The sequence below is a fragment of the Ascidia mentula genome, chromosome 4 (genome assembly GCF_947561715.1).
Source record: "Ascidia mentula chromosome 4, kaAscMent1.1, whole genome shotgun sequence".
Classification (NCBI taxonomy): Eukaryota; Metazoa; Chordata; class Ascidiacea; order Phlebobranchia; family Ascidiidae; genus Ascidia; species Ascidia mentula.
The window spans coordinates 11,197,634-11,216,486 of record NC_138569.1 but is presented as its reverse complement, the minus strand read 5'-3'; the positions used below and the strand labels follow the sequence as shown (position 1 = coordinate 11,216,486).

Below are 18,853 nucleotides of genomic sequence, written 5' to 3'. Positions count from 1 at the left end.
CGTACATCAGTTGCAATCCTTTTTTATATTGACTGATAATTTCAATCAAAAAGTGATTTGTTTACTATGCAACATATTGATCTAGCCTAGAGCAGTATTTCTTAACCCGTGGGCCATGGCCCACTGGCGGACCATAGTTTTTCGATTGGGCCACGCAAATTTCACCATAACATCAGCACGAAGTAAGAAAAAAAGTTTCAGTATTGAACGTTACACCACAAGCCACAATTGATTTAAAAAATAAAATAAAACTGTTAACAAAATTAAATTTGGGAAAATTACTACTGAAAGTTCCGACTACAAAGTGAAACATACAAACTTCGGACCGTATCAAATGTAGTTCTGTATTGCCTACATTTTGCCTTTATTACCTTATATAGCGTTATGTAGTACGCCTTGCGTTTGTTGTAATAGTTTGATCGGGTGCAACAAAAAGGATATGAAGATTAAGCGTATAGCCAACGTTGAACATTGCGTAATGTTTGCTTCAGCCATTTTCAGTCGACGAGCAGATTCGGCACGCATGTCCTGTGTTATGCCTCCAGATTTTTTCAGTTTTTCGTTTTCACTGAAATTTGTTGTTCGAGTTATTTCATGACTTTCTTGTTAACTCTTTTGTTGTAATACTTACACACACATCATTTGTACATTTCAAGCATTACTATCACAGTTGCGGGTAACTTATACAACGACCTTATTGTCAATCGTGTTGAACACATACTAGTATGCGTGGAGTGAAGTGGTTTGTATTGTTTTACGCCGGATATGACATCACCACATGTACCACACATCGATGATACCGAACAATATTGCATTACTGCACAGGAGCAAATGATTTGTTTATATTATCCCGTTAATGCACTGGTCTTCTAGGCCACTTAACAAATTTAGTGCAGTGGTCACAGACTTTTGATCTGCAAGCTTTTAAAAATTAATGAGACGAGAACGTTTAAACAAGAAAAACGGGTTTTAAAGTAAGTCGTTTTAGATTTAACTTTTAACTAAAGTGTATGTTTATTTGTAACTTGTTGTCTACTGAAAGTGGCGTAGAATGCAGAAGAATCTACAGGTCTCGTGCAGCGTAATTTTATCCCAATTTGCAGTAGGCCTAATAAAGTCTAAAACTCGACGCCTGGCAAATTAAGCTATATTGTTTTAACATGCGACAAGGATAGCACGTTTGGGCCATTTCTGTGTGAGAAACCGTTAATAGGGAGAAATAAATAGTTAGGTAAACACTTACGCAATCTGAAGAATATGGCGCAAGCAGAGCATTGTACAATCACCTAAAGCCGCATAACAACCTACATAATGACTATTGCTTTGGCAATAAGCCCACATATACGCTTATAAATCCAACAAAATTTCTAATTGATGGTGAAACATAGCACCTTACCATATATCCGCGACGACACTTGTTGATGCGCAGTATTGCAACTTGCTTTGTGTGCAATAAACTAGATATAGAGGCGAAATAAGTTTCAAAACGCATGAACCAATAGAAGTCAAAAGTGCCGAAATGTAAGTTTCATTTCTCGTATTTAAGAGTCAGTGGTAATCCATTTGCAGACCTATGGACCATTTTTAGTCTGCCGAATAATAATCCTTTGATTTTTTGTTAAAAAGTGGTGGTTTGACTCTCGGCAGTCACCATTTTTGTATGAAAGAAAATAAAACTTGGTGTTGAAATACCATAGCACTAAATAGTGTCAAGGCATCACACAAATTTATTTTTTATAGGAGCCATGTGGGGCTAACTGCTAGGAAATATCTAACGATATAATCATAGCAAAAATTGTTTTCGCTGGTGTTTCAAAGACGCTGTTTTGTTGTGTGAACTTACGTGAGCAATAACGTGATTGTACATAGTCATCAACAATTAATGATGTTTATCAATATTGTTCATCAGCCGTAGTTTAGCAAAAACCTCCATTTTCAATTTTTAACAACAGTCTTCAACGTCGAAAAACACCCCTGGTGATTTGGTTGTCAAAATTGGAACTTCTTTGTTTAAAACACAAATAATGTGTGTTGCAAATAATTTCCACCCATCTATGTATCACTGCATTAAACTTTTTTAATAATAAGTTTCTCCTTCATGACGTTCTTTGCAGTGAAAATGGATGAACAAGGATCAAAAGGACCAGATGATTTCATCGTCTGTCAATTATTGGGAGAAGACACCGACTCAACGGTTTGACATGTGTATGCATGAAAAGTGTATTACTTCATTAGTAAAGTTTTCGTTCTATGGAGGCCAGTTTTTAAAATGTTGTACTGAAAAAGAACTAAAAGTTGTGTGCTGGTCCATGCCCATAGCGTATGTAAGTCAACCATTTAAACATTCGTAACCAGACATTACGTTTGTTAGGTGGTCCTGGCGAAGGAAGTTTCTTCGGGTGGAAAATTTGCAAGTAAGTAAAATGTATGTGGCATAACCCTGCGTTGTGTGAAAGGGTTTAAAAAACATTGCTTTGTTGCACATTGCTTTTTTTTCGAAAGAGTCACTTCTTGCAATCTCTTTGGTTAAATTAGTTTTTTTCGACAAAGTAGGCCTAATCGAGATGTTTGTCATCCGATGTTGAAAAGAGGAACGGGAAGACAATACTTTTGGCAAGAATTGCTCGAGAAATTCTGGCTAATTCGACCTAATGAAAGCCTGTACCTACATTAAAAAAAAATATACAAAACTATGCCTACATAGCATAGTTCCCTGCCATCTTAGCTGAATTAACTACTTTTTTCGACAAGTCGGAGCAAGATCGCACCAGTTTAGCTTTACAACAATATGGGTCTACCCTGAAAAACTGCTGAACTCCCGTAGGTCAGTCGATAGAGCGTTGTGCCACATTGGCCCAGGGCATAAGTTCAAACCTCACCGGGATTCCCTAAAGTTAAGAAAACATTGCACCTGGATGGGACAGCACACAGAAAGGATTTGTAGAGCCACCTTGAAGATCTTGTGACCCACAGGGAGGGCTGACCAGGCATTATTCAGCAACTAACTTTGGTCTTTGGTGCTATTGTGTAGAGGAGAGATAGGCCTTGCATAAAACCACAATAGATAGGATAATGAAACGATTCATTTTTCAGCAAAATCACATTGCATTTTTTGTTGCTCTTTCCCCCAATGGGACAAAAAAGCACCTGTCCAACAACTAATTTTGACCAGAATGCGTAGATTTTTCTGTAAATACAGCCAGAGGTTTGAGCTGCTTTTTTAGGCACCGCCACCAAGTAACTACCTGATTTAAAACGCCCAAAACTGGCTTAAAATCGCCCTAGCAACAGCACAGGAAAATACTAATACACCGGGTTTTCGCCTAAACTTCCATATAAGTCTGTGTTATATAGAAATATGTGCGAATATTAACGCTAGTATTTCAATTCAATTTTCCAACAAAAAATGCATATGTGCTCACTCAACTGTAAAATTGACCCACGGACATCACTGATGGCTTTGTTACGTCATCATTATATTGTGCCAGTCTGTCACTGACAGAGGACAAAATTATATTTACAAATATGCGGCCTTAAACACCTCATTATATTGTTTCCCGTCGGCGAAACTTATTTTATTAGAAATACAAATATGCGGCCCTAAACACCCCCAAAAATTTTGAAAAAAATCCAAGCCACTATTCACATATTATTTTGACATGGTATTATTGTGTTTAAAATAATGACAGGTTTAAAATTAATACAACTTTATAACAATGGTGTTCAACCAGCGGTCAGCGAAGGTCTACTGTTATTTATATAAAGTGCTGCCCGGGCAACTAACTCAGTAAAGTGTGTCATACTGTGTTTATGAAGTCAAATCATCTAATCGATCCAACTTTTCCTGCAAAATCGGCCCTCAGTAGTCTTGTACCAATTTGCTATTAGGCTAAAAATGCGCATTCGCACTAGCAACCACCGACGCGGCTGTGCCCATTCACGTTGATGTTACATTTTGAAACTACAAACCTGGACACTTCCCCAAAATATCCTATTAAATAAGTGTTGACTGACCAGGAGCCAGGACACAGTGTCTTACTTGGGACGGAAAACCAGAAGGGCCTAAACAGTGTGTAAGTGTTTTTATGCTGCGTTGACAGGGTTTGAGATTACTTCGGGGTCACCAGAGTATATAAAATAGTCCTTGTAACATTTTACTTCCACCATAACGTACCACACTTTCTATCAAAGCAATTAGACCCAAAATATTTTGCTACAATGTTTAGTATATTTCACAAATATGATCTGTAGATTTTTAGAATTAGGGATTTGATTATTTCATTTTTTAATAATTTATTTTTCAGTAAAAATAATAGAGAAAAGCAAGCTACACCTATCTCAAAAAATGAAGCAAATTCAAAAAGAACAACATATTATTCAGATGCTTGACCACCCATTTTTTGTCAAACTTCACTGGAAGTTTGAAGATGAAAAACGTTTATGTATCCTTTTGCATAACTGGGTATTTTACCTAACAGTTATGTGATAAATTCTGCATATAAACACAAATGCAAAAAAAGTGGATATAAATTTCCCTTAACAAATTTGTCATAGATTTTGTTCTCAGCTTTGCAGTGAATGGGGAATTGTTATCATATATTGAAGCTAATAACTGCTTGCCACTAAAGTGTGCTAAATTTTATAGTGCAGAACTTGTTCTTGCCCTCGAGTACCTATGTACAATTAACATAATCCACAGGTAACATACATGCAAATTTTAAAGCTGTTTCTTTGTATACCCATCAATTTTTGCTTAATTTCTTTTTCATAATTAAATTAATGCAATATTTTTGAGGGATTTAAAGCCTGAAAACATCCTTTTGACGGAAAAAATGCACATTCAAATAACTGATTTTGGAACAGCTAAAGTTTGTGATGACATGGGTGACAAGCTAACAAGTGGTAGGCCTATTTCTGTTACATGGGTGTAAATGCATATATGTATCTACCGTCACTTCCCCTGTTATTCAAAAATGACCATATAAAAGTATTCTATAACTGTATGTATGCTTCAGCAGTTTTTTTTAACCTAATTGCTTAACATGGGATGTGAAAGACAACTTACCAAAAAACAGCTTTCAAATAGATACTTTTGGTGTAAGAATGTTCTGCCAGTCTGTGGCCCAGTTAATTTTTGTTTACTGTTCCACAAAATATATTCTTCTAGTTGGTCTTTTGGACATTTTGTTAAGGCCATGTTTAGTTCATAATATATCAAGAAGACCACACTTTTGCTGTAATAAATATTTTGTTTATTACATTTTAGTTCATTCTCAGCATTTCGAAAATCTTAGTCACCATTTCCTTAGATCATGAGCTCATAAAAACGATACTTTTAAATTGTTTTCTTAAACAAGAAAAGTAAAGGGTGGGACCAACACATTTAGTGTCCCTTAAACATCAAATGTGAAATAACTTAAAAATTAAATGTTTTGAAATTAGCCTGGTAGAACATTTAGAAACACATTAAAAATATTGTTTTAGAAGACAGAAGCATGTCATTTGTTGGAACTGCTGAATATGTTCCACCAGAGTTATTAACTCAAAAATCATCAACCTGCAGGTATGGATCTGGTATTTCAACGTTTGGTGTTTGTTCAATTCCTTTAAAAATAAGTCAAAGTTGTTTCATAACATGAAAACAATACATAGTAACAGTGTACTTAACTCTATTACAAAGTAAAATACACAGTTGCTGCACTATCATTTAAAAATATTATTGGAATATCGTAACTTGCCATTTTAGAAAATATAAACAATTTTATATTTTTAGATATATTTGCTTTACAAAGGTTGTACAAAAACGTTGTTTACAAAATAGTATTTAGTTCCAACATAAATTAGATGACAACAATATTCAACCACAATTTGTCCACAGTTCAGATCTGTGGTCGCTTGGTTGCATTATTTTTCAAATGCTTACTGGAAAAACTCCTTTTCATGACACCAATGAATACAAAGTATTTGAAAAAATAATAAAATGTTTTTATGAGATTCCTCCTACAGTCTCAGTTGAAGCAAGTAAACTTATCAATGAACTATTGGTAAGTGTCCATAGAAATAAATTGCATGTATATGTTCAGGTATTAAAGTTACGACTTGTCAACTCAAATACATACCATAAGAAAAAAAACTGGGTAAAAATGCTGACACTGCTTGCTGGCAGGGCAACACTGGATGCAGTGAGACAACAAATTATAAAAATTTGAGAGCCATTCTACAAATTTATTCGTGCTTTGCTTACTTAGCAACATTGGTTGTGATATCACAACATGTGTTTATTTATTCTTAAACATTGAGATCACAAGAAAGGATAGAGAAGAAATGGCAATGGCATCATGCAGAAAAGTTGATCAAGCAGTATAAAATTAACAGTATAAAGCAGGACAAAGACAAAAAGTAAATTTAGTGTTGCAAACTATTGAATATACAAATTATTTGGGAGCAACACAACACCCTGAAAAATAACATCTAATTCCAATGAGTTCCAGCCCTTCTAATGAATCAACCAAGTTTTGCCAAGAATTGTTTGTCATCAGATAAAAATATTCTATATGTGTATTTATTTAACTTGAAAACAACTTGGTGTGGAGGATACAACAGTTTGTGTTGCAAATAGAAAGAAATTTGACTAAATAATGTGATGTTTGTTTAGACAAAAGATCCCTGTAAACGCATTGGAAGTATTGAAAAAGGTGGATTCAAGGATCTAAAAAAGCATTGCTTTTTCGAAAACATAATCTGGGACAATCTCAGTGATCAAGTCCCACCAAAAATTGGAAAGTTACCTTCTGTAAGTAAATACTTTATTCATGGCTACCCCTTGTTTAGTTTTGCACTATGTAAAGTAATGAGGGCTATAATTACATTTATACAACCCAAGTTAATAAAAAATTGAAGTTAACTACTACAACACTTCCCTAATGATGGACCATTAAATACTTTCCAGGTTGTCTACAAAATGATATGTTTCAAAAAACCATCATGGATTAAGAGAACTTTAATTAAGTTTTATCAATTTAAACTAACACTGGTGACACAATATTTTATATGGGCTGCAACATCAAATATATGATAAACATATGTTGCATATCAGTTTTCATCAGTTTCGGGGATTCTGTACCTAATTTGCTATTAAACAGTAATGACAACTGCACAGACACCACTAGGGTGATTTGTGTTAAATGCACAAGCTATTAAACATTTTCAACTAAGTGAAACTAACATGACCAATTACCATCAATCTATTTTTAAGCCAAAAAAAAACACAACTAACAATAGAAGTGTTTAAACTATCTGGTGTATCCACTTTGCATTGGTTTGTAAAATTTTTTGTAAACTTGGTTTGTAAAATTTTTTTGCTGCAACTGATTTATTTGACTTGAAGGAATACAAATATTTATTGATCAGAAATCTTGCATTTTTAGAAAATCTCTGGTGAAGGTTACAATGGCTTTACACACAAAAAAAGTACACAAAGGTTATAAGATATTTTTGGTCTTTGTTGTATATACACCTAGTTATTATTTCAAAGTTACTATTGTTGCAACTTTTGATGTCCTTACATTATTAGAACCAAAATTTTTTTGTGGGCTACGTTAGTGGGCATAATTTAATTTTGTTGCTTCAGGTTACAGTGTAGTGACCCAGATGATGTCGATGGATATGGGCTAAGTATTGTTATGTCAAAAGAGGAGCGGCTTCGACGCTTTGAACAACAAAAACAAAACAAATGGCAAGCAATCTTATACTATTTAGTGTTAAAGTTTACTAAAGAAATTATGTAATAGGCATGCCTTTTCCAATGGTCTAATTTTAAAGCAAGGAATTTTACAAAAAAAGAGAGGGTTGTCAATGAAACTGCGGTATTTTTTGTTAACTGATGTTCCTCAACTGTTATATGTTGATCCTGATACAATGGAAATCAAAGGCGATATCCCATGGTATTTAATTTGTGCTTTTGATTATGTAACGAAGTTAAAAATCCTAATTTTGTATGTCTGTAGAATTATTCAAGTGTTTGGTTTGCTCATCCTTTTGTTGTTGAATAGCTTTACAGTTTTACTTGGTGTAAATGTTTTGTTGTAAGTGCAATCAAAACCGAACATATAGCTGCTTTTGTCAGTTCCACAGTTAAAAGAACTAACATACCATCATACTTAACTGCATTTCTAATTGAATTGAGACTTTATACTTGCACATCATACTTGACTGCATTTCTAATTGAATTAAGACTGTTTTAAGTTTAAAGATAATTATTTTTATAAGAGTAGCTCAGACAGATCTAGTTGGCTGTCAACAAATTTTGTAATTCGATTCCTGTACATGATTTAGGTCAAATGAGATGCAAACTGAAGTGAAAACTTTCAAGGTGTTTTACATTCATGTGGTAAGTAAAGTTTGTGACTGACTCATTTAATGTTCCTTGAACTTTTAAAGCTTAAAAATGCAATGTTTTGACATATCTTAGCCCGGTAGAACATATCATTTGATTGATAAAACTGGAAATGCAATCAAATGGTGCAAAAAAATTGATGAAGTTAAAGATCACTTTTGTCAAGTTTTGGACCAATGAGGTTATTCAAGTTTTTTAACTGTACAAGTGTCGAAGTTTGGGTTATTTGTTTCAAGCAAGGTTGTGTTCGGTAAAGTTTGCGTTTAGTAGCCAAAGTATGTTAAGCACAGTTTTCTGCATTTATTCATTGTGCTGTGTCATCTCTTTTACTGATTAGATTTTGTGAAACAATGTGTATTATTTTTCAGACTACCTTTGTGATGTTGGTTTTGTACATTTTTGTGTTTGTTTTTATTGAAGTGCATTACCTGTGCGAAAATAAGTCTTCCATTAAAAAACGCGATTTTTGTGTCACTTTTAATTTATTCCATTCTCCTAAATGCTACATCCAAAAACATATATTTTTCTAAGGTAACTACACTATTTTTCTACCACCTTGGAAGTTTCTTGCACATGAAATCTGTTTCCGTTCACAGTGAATAAAACCTTGAAAATGGAAAATAGTTTGTTTGAAGATAAATTCTGTAGTGCAAGTCTTCAAATATAAGTGAAGTTTTATTATTGTTGAGTCATAAAAATATAGGTATTTTTCTGTCATGCAACTGAACTAACCGAAATTAAAGAAGAACCTCTGTAATATCTCTATCGTCAATGACACTTGAATTATCCTTGACCATGTTGTTGGTTATTTTACGTGCAGAACTGTTCCGAAACCCATAGCCAACATAAATTAAACAACCTGAAACGTGAAGTACACTTTTTGTTTTATATTCTGAATTATACAACAACATTTAAGGTTAAAGCAAGAAGTCGAACCGGGACGAATTCTGTTCTGTTTTTTTATCTGAATGATGTTTTTAAAGTTAATATCTGGATCAGGGTGTGTACAATATACAGCTGACTGGCTAAGATTTTACAAGCTAAGAGCTGTTTCAGGCTTTTCTCAGTTTACAAATAACTGCCAATCTTTGAATATTGCTTACGAAAATTGCAATGACAATTTTTTGGTGAAATAAAGATAACTACCGGACCCCATATTTTCTGCGTAACAGAGTTTATTTCAGGGTCATTAGTCAGGCAGTAAATTGGTAGAGGGTGCTGTTGAACATGGAGCTGAAAAACTACCAACATATTGAGGTGGATTTTGTGGAAAAATGAATCAAAGAAAGTATGCTCGATTTGTGATTTTCTGTTAGTCCCGACCCTTGTCGAGAAATTGTGGTCAAAATTATATTCGAGATAACTACTTTAAGCACTCCCCCAGGGGCATTTTGCCCCCGTGTTGGACATTATTTAGGCTTAAAAAGCAAAAAAAAGTGTAGGTTTGTTTTGTGAAAAAATGAATCATAGAAAGTACCCTCCATTTGCAACAAAGTTAAGTTACTAACCCTCCTCTGCACAATGCATTCAGAATTAGATGTCTCATAACTATTAATTTTTTATTTGTTAAGTCATAGTAGTCCCCCTTTGTGAGTCAACAGACCCGGAAATTGTTTTTGGCAAACAAGAGAAACCGTCACCAGGTGCATGAAGGCGAATGACCTCTAAAGCTTAATTTTCAAGATTTAATTGTGAGATACGGCCTTCAGTGAGAACGATCATGGTTTGATTTGGATTTTAATAAGAATTCAAGGCAGGGTCGAAGGGCACTTAGTCTTTTATTTAACTTCAATAGCGAAACAAACTCCGCATATATTGCGCAAATTTTTGCATTTCTAGAAATTGGGTTTTATCAATCTGTCGGTAAAAATCAATGGGAGAAAGTTGCAGAAATCTTTCCACAATTCGTCTTCAAACTGCAGCAGTATCTACTGTTAGGGCAGAAGAGAGAAGCCACAATTCCCATACAATATCGCCAAAACCACGAAAGATAATCCTCAGAGAGAGATGTACGTTACAGCTGCTGCAAACCTAGTTACTTGTGCATGCATGATGTTGCGTGAGAAACAGTCTCTTGTAAGTTTACCACAAAGTTTGCTCCATTTTAGCTTCATCGTGTCATCAGCTGATCAAACAGAGGCAAATAATTCCTTTACCCTTGTTTGGCTAAGAGACTTCGCTGGTCGAGCAGCTTTTCGGTAACATTCATGTTGTCATCATCCCTCTTATAAAAACCAATAGTTGTGCTGTGTCAGATACATCTGTGCTTTCATCGCAGGCCAATCAAAAACAATCAAATTTTGTTACACCTTTTGTTTACACCAACTTCTGTAATAGGTCTTCTCTGTAAGCACCGCAATTTTTTTAACTGGCTTTAGAGTAATTTTTGTGAGATCCATTTGGCTTTTGTAAAAATAAGTGTTGCGATGGCAGAGCAGCTTGAAGTTGCTTTAATTTTGCATCACGATCACCACTTGCTTACCATATAAACAGAAACCTTTCTGTTTTCTTTCTTTTAAGGCACAACTGCTGTGGACTTCAATAAAAAACGATTGCAGCTGCCATGTTTTGTTATAATTGTGGCCATATTGAACACACACAGAGAAAAATTTCAGTCCGTTTCGTTGTGGGCCAAACTTTGAACACCCCTGTGTTCATCTCCATTTTATTGCACCATGTCCAATGATTTACTGTATCTAACTTTGCTGTAATCAGATAACAAAGGGTTTCACAAAAACCAAAGATAATCTGCAATTATCTGCAGGACAAATCGAATAGACTACACTTCATCCAAGTCATATAAGCACTTTTTACTAGGAGAGATTTTCACCTAACTAAGTTGGAAAGCAACATTGGGTGATTTATTGTGTCTATCCCCAAAGAAAAGCACTTAAAGTAGATAAAAACTCTAATGCTTGTGATATATTTTGTAGCAGAGTTTTGGAGAACATTGGGACATGCATGGAGACGGGTTCAACATCGGTATCACACCAAGTCTTTCAAAAGGAAAAAAATACTGTCTGTTGTCAGTTCATTATATGTCCTTTTGGGGTGATAGTAAATATTGCTGCTAACATAGAGGAATTTGTCCATGCAGGCAAGGCACGCATGGGATGATGTCTTTTGCGAAGATAGCACAAGTGCGTGGAGTAAATATAGTAGATATAGAAATTGGCAGAGATGGCCGCCCCATTTTGTGTAGCATTGTCAGGATCCGGTGAGATTCATAGATGAGAACTGCATCATTTTGCAGATGTATCATTCACAGCCAGTAGTACTGTGATTTATCTAATAATGACGATTTACGAGTCAGAAAATGCTTATCGTGTCTCTATTTTTGGAAAGACATGTATTGTCCGACAAACAATTAAAAACCCTGGATTAGCACAACTGTTTGTTGTCTGGTCATGATTGGTTGGTTGTCCAGTGAATGTATGTAAATACGAAGCTTAAACCCAGCCAATGAGGGTTTATTCGGGGATGAGTGCTAACAAACTCTTAACGTCTAAATTTGACTTCATATAGCATCATCCAAAGTTGGTCATGACATAGGACATACTGTACTTAATTTTGAGTGAGACTGAGATACCAGATCATTAATGATGGGTCGGTACTTTTCGTTTGAATGCCTTTAGCATTTCTACCAACATTGTTTTCATGTTACAACTTGATGTTTGTTTTTTTGTTAAAATATTGGTTAGCACCAATTAATGCTAAAATGACAACTTCAGAAGACCTGACAGCTCGTTTACAATGCTGAAGTGTATTTCATATATGTGCTTGTGCACTATGTTTAATCTTTTCATAAACTGTGCCATTAAACTCTTTTTTTTGGAACAAAGGGGCATGATCTGCCACACATTCAATGTTGTTTTACATTTAATTCAGTTATAGTCAAAATCCCTTACCAACCACCATCCACACTGCAAATCTTATCCAAGTTTCCCCACTCAGTTCACACATCAGATAAATGTTGCAGGTGGCAGAAAAAACTGGGAGAAATGGAACCAAGGGAACCTATAATGGTAAAAATTGTTTAGTGAGCCAGCAGTAGATAACAGTATGTTGTGTACGCTGGGTTGCCAATATGAATAGGTTGGATTATTTGCAGTGTTTTCAGTGTACATGTTGATCAAATAAATTTAATGAATAATTGTAACATACCTTAAATGAACAGTATGCAGTGCTTTGCACTTGCCTACATATGGCAAATAATAATACTAATATAAGAAAACCAGTTGCACAACATATTATTGCAATTGCAGTTGAGGAAATTTTTGAAAGGTTGGCCACTGTCGCACTCAAGACAAATAATAAGCAACCTGCAAGTAAAATTAACATAATTTTGCAGTCCTCTTTTTGTTTTCAATATAACTCACATATCAATGCTGCAGAACAATAAACCAGGTCACTAGATTTTTTAGTTGGGGTTTTATTTAATGGAAAAAAACATTGTCTTAAGAAACTTTGATATGGTATGGTTTCCTGTTCTTTTATATTTGGCTTTAATTGGTCTGGTTGATATCTGCAAATAACATGTTGATATTGAAGGTGGTCTATAGACATGCTGGTAACTTAATCAAACAATTAGACAAAGCAAAAGTGTTTTAAATACCACCTTATGATTAATACACAAATTGCCACCAAAGTGTAGGCTAGTAAAGTTCCAATGGACATCATGTCAACTAAGTCCTCTAAGTCAAACAGCAAAACCATGATGGCTGAAAAACGAGAAAGAGTAAACAGTAAACTAACATACACCCATACAAAAGCTCCAAACCTGCCAACAAACCAGACAAGAATGTTGCAATTACAGGAGTTTTAAACCTTTGACTGACATTCGCCAAAAATCGAAAAATTAAACCATCATGGGCCATAGCATACACAATACGAGGCATGGGAAACAGTCCTCCAAGCAAACTAAAAACATATCTGCAGTGTGTATTTTCATTGTAAATACACAATAAATCATTTACATATTTTCTTGGTTGGGTTTTAGTACAAAATTACATGTGTAAAGCAGTAGTGCTGGTCTGTTAAGACATTGTTATCAGGTAGCACAAAAACAGCAACATTTAAAATGAGTCTCTATTAGTGGTTTTAAATACATTTGTGTTTGTGTGAGTTCACAAAGTTTATCCTATATTTCAATCCATTCCTAAACTCAAGTGACAATGCTACTTAAAGACATAACTTGTAAACAAATATCTAAAAACACTTCTATTAAACCTGGAAGATAAAGCACAAGTCGCTCCTATAGCCAGTGGATACACAGCCCAATCCCATCCAATCAAACTAAATGCATGTGGAAAAGGTGCACCTACATCTAGGTTATAGTACGGAACCATAAGAGTGAGAGTTGAAGATATTCCCAAATACGCCACAAATACAATCAGAAGTGAAATTATAATTGACAGTGGTATAGACCTTTGTGGATTTTTGACCTCTTCTCCTGCAACACAAACTTCCCATTTAAACTTATATAATTTTACACATTTTTGTTTACACACAAAATGCAAATTTAAGATATACAGCACAGTAATTTGAGAATGCAAATTTTTACCTGTGGTGGCTATTATGTCAAATCCAACAAATCCAAAAAAACATGTTGCTGCACCAGACAAAGTACCAGAAAATCCAAAAGGGAAAAAACCTCCTTGCCCAAAGTTATGCTCACTGTTTATTTTACTACAATTAGCTATAAAACAAACAAAAAAGTATTAGGATCCCAGCAATCTGAGCATAAAAAGGTTGTAGTTCTTACATAATGTCATGTTTGCAATAGTTTCCTCTCTATGCAATTTAGAACAATTTTTTGATCTGTACAAACATGCTGTGATAAGAATCCAGAGAAAAGTAAGCCGAATATGTGACCACACTATTTTAACTTCTTTATTGTTTTACAATTTTAGTATTTTTTACTGACTGTTTTTATAGTTTCCAGTAGCAACTATGAGAGATTAATTTAAAGAAAATTTTACAGCTATACGTACGTGGAATATACATCTTCAATCGTAAGTTGCCAATTTTTTATATCAGAAGATATGTTTCCAGCTATAATAACAAATGCAATAACCAAAAGATTAACACATGTAAAAACTTTGCTAATAAAGGCAGATTCTTTGACCCCAAAACAAAGTACTCCTGAAACAAAAAATATTTGTGTTAGCTTATGTCAAACACATCTTACAAGAAGGTAATTTTGCAAACAGATTTGGATCTCCAGAGATTTGGTGATGGGGCACTAATTACTTGACAGTTAAAAATCAATAGTGTTGTAAAATAAATAAAATGAAAATTTTTGACTTTTTGAACACTATTAAAAGTGGTTATGCTTTAAAAATATTTCGCGGTGTTATATATTTTCTGTTCAAAGACTGAGATAAAGCCTCTTTCATTTATTTACCTAATCCTAAAGATACAAGCAAAGGAGTCTCTAGATCACTAATCCTAAATATTATATATCAATGGAACAAAAATGAATACCACAAATTGAAAAAACGTCTAATCACTTTACCCCAAAATTACCAGTTAAAACCATAATAATGGCAAAGGCAACAAAGTCAGGGTACTCTGCCAATCCAGGCACATCCATTGCAATGTAAGTTGTTCCAAATGTGCGTAATTTTCCTCCAATTAAAGCATCAATGTTTTCACTCCATGCACGTGCAACACTAGATGTACCTTTTTGTATATTCATTGTTAAGCAGTGATTGTACTGTTTTCTCAAAGCAAACGAATTTTTTCTGGCCATATAAGTTTTACCACATACCAGATACATTGAAAAAATAAAATTAATGCGTATATTACCTCAATTGCCACAAACTGACAATACAAAATGTTTTAATTTTCACAAAATACCCTTCTTAGATATTTACATAAGTTTCCATGATTAAAGATTTATTTTTGAAAAAAAATGTGATAGAATTAAACAGTTATTCTGTTACAATAGAATCATTATGATGCTTATGATAAAAATTTCTAAATCAAATTAAACAATTCCCACCCACATCTTTCGTGCCGTTGAGTCAAATTAATTCAAAGAGCATTGAATTCAACATTAAGTCTTTACACTTTGTTGATTTGAGTATAATTATTACCAAGGAAAAAAAGAAACACATTATGCTTCAATTTTTTTTTGTAATTTTTTATTTTATTTTAGCAAAAATGTTATTATAAAAAGAAAGAATTGCTAATTTATAACAATATTAGTTACTGGCTTATCTGCAGCAAACTTTGTTTCTTTCTTACCCCAACACACCAAATTACTTACCTATTACATACTCCAATATAAGGTTCCAACCAATAACAAATGCCCATAGCTCACCAACTGTGACATAACTGTAAATATATGCTGACCCAGCTTTTGGAACTCTTGATCCAAATTCAGCATAGCATAGGCCTAATAAATAATGTATGTTTTATTTAGACGAGGTTCACTTTAATCTATTTGTTGTTTGCTTGCAATGATATCTTTTATGGTAACTGTCAAGTGTTTTCTATGTGTCATACATGACATAACAAGGAGACTTTTAGTAGTGGATTAAGTATTTCCCTGTTCGAATTACTCGAATTCGTTGCACACGAGAAACTAAATTTCATGTAAGAACAGTGTCATACCATAAAAAATGATTGAATTAGGACTGTGGTTTTTTCGTTTTACCGAAAGCATGAATGTAAGACACCCGTACCTCTAAAGTAACTGCTAAAGACAAGCACAGTTCTACCTGTAACTTATGTGAAAATAAAACTAAATAACGAACAAAAACAGAAAACCAAAATTTTAGTGCGGGTATATAGCAGTTACAAAAGAAATTGCGGGAAACAATTTTTGTCTGCAAATGAATCGTTTAAACAAATTTTGCTTCAACCAATGAAGTCCCATCATTGCTTCAACCAATGAAGTCCCATTATTGCTTCAGCATAGTAAGAAGTTTAGATTTTTTAAATGCGGTACGCGTTCGCTGATCAATTGAATCAGCAAACATCCTAATTACTGCAACACAACACCAACGCGTATACAATCATAATTGCAGTTGACCTGCCATTACGCTTGCGACCGCAGCAATGAGAAACGATAAAATTATGGATGGTCCACTCTTATCGTGTGCAACAGATCCCGTCAAAACATAAACACCCGCTCCTAAAAACAAATTATGTGTGATTAATAAGTTTTACACAAATAACGCAATATTAGTTCTGTTTCGGTGAGTGAAACTATCACATTATCCAACCTAATGTACTGCCAACGCCAAGAGCAACAAGATCGGTTGTAGTTAAACATCTTGATAGTTCTGTGTCTTCGCTTAGTGAGGATCTAATTTCCTTTTTTCTTAGCAACTGTTGTAGTACGTGTTTGCTCATTTTTTAAACGATACTATGCATTTAACACTACTTTTTAGCATATATCTTAAAAAAATGTTAGCGTCATTGATCAAAACACCAGAATTTACAAAAGAACAACATGAGCTATAATAACTTGGTACGAATGGTTACTCTATTCATCTGCCTTTAATGGCATTTGAACAACCTGGTAGTGGAAAAGGTGGCTTGTAATCATAGTCATGATAAACATACAGGTCTTGTTTGTACAAGATGAGGACGGTATATGGCATAATGGCGTACAACCAACGTGTACTTTAACAATTTTAAGCATTGATGTAAAAACCTGATATGATATATACGTAATAAACCATGACACTGTAGTTTATGTCGCGGGCCTATATTATTATTCGGTCAAAAATGTTTTTGTGATGGCCGAAGTAGTAGAGATACTTTGACCAAGTAGGCTATATCAAAATTGTGATTCATTTCAGTCATAGGCTATATTGCAGATTTTGAAAGCAATTAACAGTTACGTTAGGATGATGAATTTTTTAGAAACGATTTGTTTGTTTGTGGAATTGAGAGTACAAATAGGTTACGCAGTAAAATTGTCTTCCACACCACAATATAAGCAAGACGACTTCTTCTATCGGGACAATAGGCTGGGAGGTTTTTGTATACATTTTGCGTGCAATGAGGTTTACACACTAAAACTGGATTACGAACATTAAAGTAGAATTAGCCTATGTCAATACAGCGAAACTAGGCAACAAACCGTTAGTTGTAGTGGAAAAAGCGTTGTTAACGACCTATTCAAAAATTTACGACGTCATGAAATATTCTAATTCGGCCGAATATCAACTGGAGGAATTTGGATTCGACCTAATTCGAATCTATTTTACTTCGACAAAACCCTAGTAAACAGTGCCATTAATTAAAAAGAACATTTCCTGAAAAAACACGTCAGCATGATTACAACTTGTTTTGATCGTTTTTAAAAGTAACAGCACCTAAAACTGATAAAAAGATAAAGAGTCTGAACCTCTTCCTGATTGCTGTCGATCCGTTTTGCTGCCATCCAGAACCACCCCTATATTAAAGCGATTCCCGCGCCATGCCGCAATGTACCAAAGGCTTTCGCTTACACGGACGGTGTTACCCTGGTGGTGACCGGCCGCGACTTCCTCATTCTATCGCTCAACCTGGTCAAACAGTTTTCGGGGACTTCTGGCTTTAATCATAAACCATATCAAAACCTAGGCGATTGCTATATGATCAATCTCCCACATGACTTAACGCTACTTAATATAACCTGGAACAGTGAGGCCATAAGCACTTTGAATATTCCCACCGGACACTCCAGATCAATCACCGCGGCATGGCACAATGCCATGCTTTCTTTACGTGCCCTTGCCTCCTATGTTAGCGCCCCTTTGTAACCTACGATTCGTAAAGCATTCTCACTAAACCATTTCCCCTTCCCCAGTTATCTTACTTAGCTAAAACTGACCCTCTTTGAAAGGCAGCAATAAATGGTCGACAACATTATGGCTTCGTTGCAGGACACCAGAATTCTACTCTGTCCATCCAAACCAAGGCGGGTCACGTGAGCTTGGTGGTTACTGCGTCGCCACTTAATGCTGAGATTTTCTGTCTCTTTCCTGATAAAAATTAGGCTACTACAAACATAGAATCTTGGACTGGCCCTTTCTAACCTTTTTAATTTTACTGGTTCATCACCTTTTTTTGCCTAATTATTTGAAAAGCTATTTTTTTCTCACGAATTGCTACCCCTGAAATGCCACTTTACCCCTTTTTCAGACTGTGATTATTTTTGTACCGTTTGTTCATTACTTTACGAAACTGTGGAATTCAAGCCCTTCCTCAATTCCACCTAACAGTTCTTAAACTGGTTGCATAAGGTCGGTCAAGTTTTAATATTCACGTTGGGTCTAGTGTACTATTGTTCGTACCTATGTTCTAGAAAATAACTTCACCCCACCTTCATTGTGACGTAATTTAGGGTTTCCCCGATTTCTACAACATAGGTACGTACAATACTACACTAGACCCAAAAGAATGTCAAAAGCACGTTCAGGCTCATAGCACCAGCCTCAACATTACACCGGCCGA

The 18,853-nt window shown here is 34.8% G+C and overlaps 2 protein-coding genes across 6 annotated transcripts; one reads left to right on the top strand and one right to left on the bottom strand.

Moving 5' to 3' along the window:
• The first annotated feature begins 835 nt into the window (after positions 1 to 835).
• LOC145899420 (3-phosphoinositide-dependent protein kinase 1-like) lies at positions 836 to 8,975 on the top strand. Of its 5 annotated transcripts, none has more exons than XM_082988186.1 (14): positions 836 to 974; positions 2,115 to 2,194; positions 2,372 to 2,414; positions 4,305 to 4,442; positions 4,555 to 4,699; positions 4,796 to 4,902; positions 5,485 to 5,563; positions 5,879 to 6,044; positions 6,656 to 6,793; positions 7,428 to 7,480; positions 7,631 to 7,735; positions 7,791 to 7,943; positions 8,335 to 8,389; positions 8,471 to 8,974. In XM_082988186.1, coding segments are annotated over exons 1-14 (1,368 nt in total). In that variant the 5' UTR covers positions 836 to 973; the 3' UTR covers positions 8,576 to 8,974. The 5 variants fall into 5 exon arrangements, with proteins under 5 accessions (XP_082844312.1, XP_082844313.1, XP_082844311.1 ...); XM_082988187.1 differs by having other exon boundaries at positions 2,115 to 2,205; XM_082988185.1 differs by lacking the exon at positions 836 to 974 and having other exon boundaries at positions 2,002 to 2,194; positions 5,488 to 5,563; positions 8,471 to 8,975.
• On the bottom strand, positions 8,866 to 16,759 carry LOC145899422 (cationic amino acid transporter 2-like). The gene is given in 14 exon segments (XM_082988189.1): positions 8,866 to 9,001; positions 9,128 to 9,254; positions 12,304 to 12,412; positions 12,560 to 12,717; positions 12,775 to 12,920; positions 13,014 to 13,116; positions 13,176 to 13,315; positions 13,625 to 13,847; positions 13,959 to 14,083; positions 14,377 to 14,539; positions 14,924 to 15,079; positions 15,669 to 15,797; positions 16,437 to 16,538; positions 16,630 to 16,759. Coding segments are annotated over 13 exon segments (1,806 nt in total). The 3' UTR covers positions 8,866 to 9,001; positions 9,128 to 9,132.
• Between the last annotated feature and the right edge of the window lie 2,094 nt (positions 16,760 to 18,853).